Genomic DNA, 7,975 nt, shown 5'->3' with positions numbered 1-7,975 from the left:
ACACCCAACAGGATGGTGACTTAAAACTCACCTTTTTTTCCTTTGCGTACTATCAGATGAACTTGTTCCCTGAGTCTCCAATGCTAACATAAGCAGCCAGTGAGAGAATTCCTGGTGTCGGTAGTGAATGATACAAGTGTTCAAAACGACAGATGCCGAGAGGTCAATGGTGGTTACCTGCAAATGAGACCCAAGTGTGGGCTTTACTCCCGTCACTCACAAGGCAACACTGTGGGGAGGGCAGAGGAGGCTATCCTGGCAGCACACCTGCACATTGGCCTTCAGGGAGTTCAGGCAGACAATCCTCTGGCGACTCTGGGACAGCAACAACCCATCTGTAAGAAGCCAAAGAACAGGGGGCCGGAGAGATGGCTCAGTGGCTAAGAGCACTGGCTGCTCTTCCAGAGGACCCCAGTTCAATTCCCAGCACCTACATGGCTGCTCACAGCTGTAACTCCAGTTCCAGGAGACCCGACACCCTCACACAAACATACATTCAAGCAAAAAACACCAATGCACACAAAATAGAATCAAACATTAAAAAGAAAAAGAAAAAGAAAAAAAAAAAAAAAAAGGCCAAAGAACAGATGAGGGAAAGACACAAAGTAAAACTATGAGATGGGCAAGTGCAGGCCAAGAAGATGAATAAATTGCTGTCAACACTGTGAGTTGGGGTTATTTTCCCTTTATGTTCTCTCCCTCCCTACTAGTTAGTTATATTAAATCACGGAACATGTAGTCCTCTCTTAGCACCAGTAGCCCCTTCCATGTACCTTCTAGAAGGAGCTCAGTGCTCATCTGTGCCATATCATAGTTGGCTGTGAAGCTCCGAAGGGGCAGCTGATCCTCATCACGGTGGTACCAGAAATGTAGTAGCTTCAGTGTCCAAGTCAGGTGCCTGGACCAGAGAGAGTCTGTATCAGGAGACCCAGAATGCCATTCCTCCCTCCTTTCCACAGACACACTCAGCGAAGACACCAGGGCCAGCTACGGAGGTCTACCAGATGGCCGTAGGTGAGACCTCACCGTTTCTGACTATTCATCGACAGCACCACACTTGTGGTCTCCATCTTCACCCTGACCTGGTCTGGCAGCTGCTGCAGGAGGTATAGGCCAGGCAGAGTTGGTTCAGCAAAGTCCTCTGTCAAATCTGGAAACAAGAATGAATACTACACATGATAACCATCAATCCTTAACACTCTCAAATCCTCCCAGCCCTGTTCTCTTTAGCCAAATCCTCACACATAAGCTAAGTCGGGAGTGGTGGCGCACACCAATAATCCCAGCACTCGGGAGGCAGAGGCAGGCAGATCGATGTGAGTTCGAGGCCAGCCTGGTCTACAAAGTGAGTCTAGGACAGCCAAGGCTACACAGAGAAACCCTGTCTTGAAAACAAACAAACAAACAAAGATAAGCTAAACAAATGCCTAAGAGGGCACAAGGCAAGTAGAACCGCAGATCCAGGTACCCGATGTACGTCTCTCCTCAGACTGTAAAAGCACCAACAGTATGGTGAATAGTTGGTTAGGGGTAATGGAGAGAATGTGGACTTGAGTGTCAAATAATTTACACTTGTTTTCACCAACTGTAAGACCCCAGCCAAGTTAGCTAGCTAACTTTCTAGGCTTGTTTCCTTATTTGTAAAATGAAGAAAATGTAGTGACAAATACATAAAACACCCAGTGCAGGTCTAACTCACGGTAAGCAACCACTGAACATTAGTCACCCAGAACAAGGAAATGCCTATTATTTCCTCTAACTACCCAGACAAAGGTCACGGTGTCTAATGACTCACACCTGAACAAGTGGCGAAAGCACTGGTTTTTCTACTTCCAAGGCAATCCCTGAGACTAAGGTAGACCAGAGGCTCAAAAACTGAGGCTTTACCTGAACAAGAAACAGATTTGGATATCCGGGCTGGGGCCTGACAGAGCAGCTGATTGTGGAAGAGACCCTCATGTAGTTCAGCATGGAGTGTCCACACATCCACAGTGACAGCCTTCAGATGCCAAGTGCTGATGCTCACCTGGAGACACAGGGCCAGGGCCAGCGAGAGCTCTACCAGGCACGTGTCCTCCTATGTAGGGAATGTTAAAGTTTTAGGTCAAACTGGAGTGGTCTGGAACCAGTATGGTGGTACATTCCATTCCTATATTCCTAGTACTCAGACTAAGAAGGCCCACCATGAGTTCAAAGCCAGCCATAGCTATACATGACAAACAGTTTCCTCCCAAAACAAACAAAGCTGCAATGGTTAGGAACACTAGCTGGGCATTTCCTTGGAGAAAAAAATAATAATCCCTTCAAGGCACAGAGTCTAGAAAGTAAATTCCCTAAGCTCTTTCATATCTATGCTCAAGAATAACCATGACAGCAGAGTAAAGAGGTGCATGCCTTTAATCCCAGCACTCAAGAGACAGAGGCATGGGGATCACTGTGAGTTCAGAGGCCAGCCTGGTCTACAAAGCGAAACCAGGACAGCCAAAGCTACACAGAGAAACCCTGTCTCGAAAACAACAAACAAACAAAAAGAATAACCATGAATACTCACCAGCTGACCACTCTTCAGAACTTTGCTGTTGATCTTTGATAGGTTCACTTCACAGATGAGACTGGGAAAGATACATATCAAAAGCATTTAATCCAAGGGTGGTGGCAAACCTCATTAATCTCGGCATACCGGAAGCAACGGCAGCTAGATTTCTGTGTGTTCCGGGACAGCCTGATCTACATAGAGAGTTCTAAGACACCCAGGGCTATATAATGGGCCCTGTTTCAAATACCAAAACCAAAAAAGTCTTGAGCCCTTTCCTCACTACTCATCTCTAATTAATCTGTTGGCTAGAACGGACACGGCAAAGCAGAACACCCAGTCTTGGCTTATCAAGAATGCGCAGAGCGAGAACCTGACACCTGCATAAGGACGCATCCACACTAAGTTTCCCTAAAGCAACTCCAAACAGGGATACTACCAGACCCTCCATTACCCACCACTTACCTCTTCCCGTCACTGTCCAAAAGAAGTCTGCTTCTGCTGATCTGGACATGCCACAAGGACTCAGAGGTGGCCACCTTAAGAACCATGATGTTTACGGCATCTACGTGAATGGAGAAAAGCTGCAAGGAATAAGAACAAGCAATAATCAACAGAAATGCACCGCCCTTCCCTTCTAGTCGAGAAAGGAAGATCTTAGCTCTTATACCCCCAAGATAGTGAAAAAACAAACAAACAAAAACAAAAACAAAAAACCTGAACCCCAGTCCAAGATCAGCCAACCACCCCTTAAGTACAGTTGAGAACAGCTCAAATAGGGCCGGCAAGATGGCTCACTGAGTAGGAGCACTGGCTACTCTTGCTCAGAATTCGGGTTCAATTCCCAAAACCCCACATAGCAGCTCATAACTGCCTGTAACTCCAGCTCCAGGGGAGCCAGCACCCTTTGCTAGCCTCTCTGGTCATTGCACATGTGTGAGAACACACACAAAAAATAAAAATATTTAATTTTTAAAAAGAATAGTAGCGCCAGGCAGTAGGGGACACACACCTTTAATCCCAGCACTTGAGAGGCAGAGGCAGGTGAATCTCTTGTGAGTTTGAAGCCAGCCTGGTCTACAGAGTGAGTTCCAGGACAGCCAGTGCTACACAGAGAAACCCCGTCTTGAAAAACCAACCAACCAAACCAAAACAGAACAGTAGAAGCTGTCTCACTTGGCAGAAGATCTTCAACAAGGATGGGCTAAGGGACAGCTCCTTTGGCTCCGCCTCCGTCTTCTGAGGGAATGGGGCAGACAGGCTAGAAACCTTCTGTAGGTCTGTTCGGATGCGGACTTCTCCAAAGCACAGTGCCACATAGTGTCTGCCCAGAAGAGAAGCCTCCTTATCACCGGGTGTGCCCCTTTCAGAGCAGTCTGCTTTCCTCCCTCACACGCTCTCTCTCAGTCCCTTAATAGCTCAAATAACAGAGGAAGTTGTTTTCAGTGTGTCTCACAGAACAGCACTTGGACTAAAAGGAGACTCCCCCAAGAACGCTCCTCCCACCTTGACTAAACTGTCTCTGTAGAAGAGTTTCAGTGTTACAACGCAACCTCAAAACATCCCCCAAGGGCAGAGTGAGGACACACAGTACTCACGGCAGGTCATGGCTAAGGAGTTTGCTAGAAATCCACAAGTTGTCAATTTCCTAAAAACAATATGAAAGAAGGCTGTGTTGGTAGGATGGCAGCTACTGGCAGATTTATGTACCAGAAGAGATCCTGAGTCACAGGAGAAGGAAGTTCTATTCCCCACTTCGTGCAACCAGTCCCCTTTCACTGGCGGGTCGGACCACACTGGGCGTCTTGCTCCTTGGGATGATGTTAGCTGAATTTGCTTAGTAGTTCTCTTTTTATGGATATGTTGCCACCCTACTTCCTCTCTTAAATTACAACAGTAAGCTTGCTGTTTCCTGTTATCTTTCTCCTGTTTCCTCTCTATCTTCCTCCCATACCCTGGATACTCTGTGCCTCTGTTGGTTTGTTACTAGATACTAGGATGGACCCAGCATATTCCAGGCCCTACTACTGAACCACTACTCCAACTCATTTTAATTTTGAGACAGGCCATCACTAAGTTGCCCAGGCAGGCCTTGAATATATTATAATCTTCTCGCCTCAGCCTCTTGAGTAGCAAGGGCTACGGGTGTATTCTACCAGGTCTAGTCCTGCAGACACTTTCTTTTTTTTTTTTTTTCCAAGACAGGGTTTCTCTGTGTAGCCTTGGCCATCCTGGGCTCATTTTTTTTTTTTTTTTTTTTTTTTTTTTTTTGGTTTTTTTTTTTCGAGACAGGGTTTCTCTGTGTAACCTTGGCTGTCCTGGACTCGCTTTGTAGACCAGGCTGGCCTCGAACTCCTACAAACACTTTCAACAGCGTCTACCAAGTAGCTCCTAAGATCCTCTTGACAAAGAAAAAACAATGGTCGAATCATCTAAGAAAACCACCCATGAAAGAAGCTGACGTGGGGCTGGAGGGATGGCTCAGAGGTTAAGAGCACTAGCTGCTCTTCCAAAGGTCCTGAGTTCGATTCCCAGCAACCATATGGTGGCTCACGACCATCTATAATGAGATCTGGCGCCCTCTTCTGGCGTGTACACCGTGTACATCATAAATAAATTTTAAAAAGAAATAAAGAAAGAAGCTAAAGTTTAAAATTCAACTAAATCTACCACTTGCCCCTCCCAACAGCTCTTCCCACCCACGGCCCACTGCCAGAACTCACCACCGTCTGCTGGTGCTGCTGAAACTTAAGACTGACATTTTGGATCCAAAAGAATCGGAAGGAGCCAATCTTTAGCTCTGCCTGCAACTTCCGCTGACACCACCTGGTGGCCAACCGGACCACAAGCCACCTGCATAAAAAAAATCGTTTGAATTATAAGACCCTCTCCCCTATTCGGTGCAAGAAAGGCCCTGCAACGTGGGGTATCCTCAAGCTGGATCTCTCTTGGGAACTTTTCTGCTTTTCCTAAATCACTTCTGTCACAAACATGTAGGTGCCATAACGCGGCGAGTCCCTAAATGCAAACAAAACCAGACAAACTAAACTCGTTAAGACAGGTCAAAAAGAAAAAAGGAAACCCAATCCTCAAATCATTAGGAACCCAAAGTAAAGAAGTCCTCAGAAGCAGTCCAAGTGAAGGCAGTCGTGTTAAAGACGTCGTCATCCTATACTCCCTAGAGGGTCCCTGTCTGCGTCCCCACCCTGCAGACGTTTGCAAGAAGGCAGAGGTCACACTCCGGACAGCTCAAAATACGGCTCTGCCCTAGACAGCCAAGTAAGTACTCCTGACCTCTCCCCAGGGCGGGGCAGCAGGTGCCCTTCGCAATCTGGGAAGAGGACTTTGGGGCGAATGGAGCAGGAAAGGGAGACCATCGAGGGAGGCCCCTTACACACACACACACACACACACACACACACACACACACACACACACACACTCAGTTCCTGGACTCTGCTATTGCGAGGCCCCTTACACACACACACACACATAACACACACACACACACACACTCACACACTCAGTTCCTGGACTCTGCTATTGCTTTGGGCCCGCCCGAAGCTTCAGCGTCCCCGCCCCCACCTCGCCTCTCCCTCACCTCAACCCTGGCTGAGCGCCCCCTCCCGCCCCCACTCCCCTCCGCCTACCGCGCCCGAACAGCCCGCGCCTCCTCCAGCCCCTCTTCCTGGTTCGTTCGTTCGCCCGCCCCCCCACCCACCCCCCACCCACCCACCGCTGTGGCTGGAAGCCCCTCACCGGCCTAGGAAGAGTGCGCTAAGCGCAACCAGCAGCAAGACCAACAGCGCGGAGAGAAATAGAGGCATTTAGGTCCGGGTCCGGCCCGGCCTGGCCCCGACCCCCGCCATGCCGGGCCCGGACGCCGGAACCGCACAGCGCCGCGGCGGGCCTCGGCCGCGCACGCTCACGCAGGGCGAGGAAGCGTTGGTACGCGCGTGCGCGCGCGCGCTCTCGCCTCCGTCCGGGCTGCTCGCCGACCAGCCAGCTGTCTCCGTCCGCGCCCCGTCCCGCGCGCGCGCGCCCACGAGCCCTGAGGGCCGACCCCCTTGCTTGCGCGCAGTGGAGGCGTGGCTCGGGAGAGGGCGGGGCGGGGCGGGGCGGGGCGCGGACCCGCTGGCTTCGGCTCGGCGCCGCGCCCAGGGCGCAGCCTGCGCAGTTCGCGGCGGAGCTGGGAGTTCGCGCAGGGGGCGGGGGGTCGGAGTCTGCACTTGGCAGTGAGCTCTGTGCCTCATTTCCGCCTCCGGGAGTTCCACTTCCCAAACGCATTCCCTAAGGCAGGCAGTCAAGTGGCTTCTTAGAGCTTGTTATGGGAGCCCGCTAAAGTTGTGCGTCTGTAATTTAGGCGTGATCCTGTCTGCAAATGATGGAAGAGGAAACCAAGAGGTAATTGGAAAGACTTCAGATATCGCCTTATCTCACAAGGAAACCAGCAGAGTCGACTTCGTTTACTGTCTGAATACTGTTCTGGTCAGTTAGTGTCTTTTAAAATACTGCGCGCGCTGGCGCGCAAAGAGCCATCCTGTACAATTTATTGAAGTTTCAGGTGTGTGCGATGTGTATAGCACCACCAAGAACTGAACCTTGAGGCCGGGCGGTGGTGGCGCACACCTTTAATCCCAGCACTCCAGAGGCAGAGGCAGGTGGATCTCTGAGTTCAAGGCCAGCCTGGTCTACAAAGAGAGTCCAGGACAGCCGGGGCTGTTACACAGAGAAACTCTGTCTCGAAACAACAACAACAACAACAAACAAACAAACAAAAAAAGAAAGAAAGAAAGAAAGAAAAAGAAGAAAAGAAAAAGAAAAAAAGAACTGGACCCGGGGCAGCGTGGGATATAACAAAAGCAGTGAATATTGTTCTGCCCTTCATAGATTATCTGCAAAGCAATTTTAATTCCATGAAATAGAGACTTCAAGGTCAAATCAGAACCAGAGTGAATTTAGAGTTCTGCATTGTTAAATGAAGGACGGAGATAAGGTCTGTTTGGTTATTCTCATGAGTCACTAAAAGAAACCCTGCTGGTTCCTTCCTAGCTCTCAGGTCCTAATCTCTATATGATTCTTCCAGATTTTATTCAGAATTTCTCTTTTGGCCCCTTCAGATAACAACTTCAGGGCCCCTGAGATAGCTCAGTGTAAAAGCACTTGCTGACAGGACTTGAGTTGCACCCCCCGCCCAAACCCAGGTGACAGAAAGAAAGCACAAACCCCCACAAATTGTCCTCTGATTTACACACAACTGTCATCTCTAAAATCTGCAGTCTTCCATCTAAGTGTGGGTTCTCAATGCTCAGGGATGGCCCGAGAACTCAGCCCAAGTTGAGGAGAGGTGCATCACAACGCGTCTCCGTGCTCACACACCAGGGCTGGCAGAGTAGCAATCCAAATCGGGTTCAACATGACTTAGTAACTGGTGTTGGTACA

The 7,975-nt window shown here is 49.4% G+C and overlaps 1 protein-coding gene across 1 annotated transcript; it reads right to left on the bottom strand.

Annotated features, from left to right (window-relative positions):
- Window positions 1-11: 11 nt before the first annotated feature.
- Window positions 12-6,460, bottom strand: LOC127200009 (protein KIAA0100-like). The gene is made up of 11 exons (XM_051158046.1): window positions 6,293-6,460; window positions 5,257-5,386; window positions 4,132-4,181; window positions 3,710-3,857; window positions 2,999-3,117; window positions 2,552-2,612; window positions 1,888-2,077; window positions 1,027-1,150; window positions 774-898; window positions 268-335; window positions 12-177 (listed from the first exon to the last, which is right to left on the bottom strand). Exons 1-11 carry the CDS (start codon window positions 6,358-6,360, stop codon window positions 28-30), a joined length of 1,233 nt encoding a protein of 410 aa, XP_051014003.1. The 5' UTR covers window positions 6,361-6,460; the 3' UTR covers window positions 12-27.
- Between the last annotated feature and the right edge of the window lie 1,515 nt (window positions 6,461-7,975).

Source organism: Acomys russatus, chromosome 16 (genome assembly GCF_903995435.1).
Source record: "Acomys russatus chromosome 16, mAcoRus1.1, whole genome shotgun sequence".
Classification (NCBI taxonomy): Eukaryota; Metazoa; Chordata; class Mammalia; order Rodentia; family Muridae; genus Acomys; species Acomys russatus.
The sequence above is the reverse complement of the archived record's forward strand: the minus strand, read 5'-3'. Positions and strand labels throughout refer to the sequence as shown.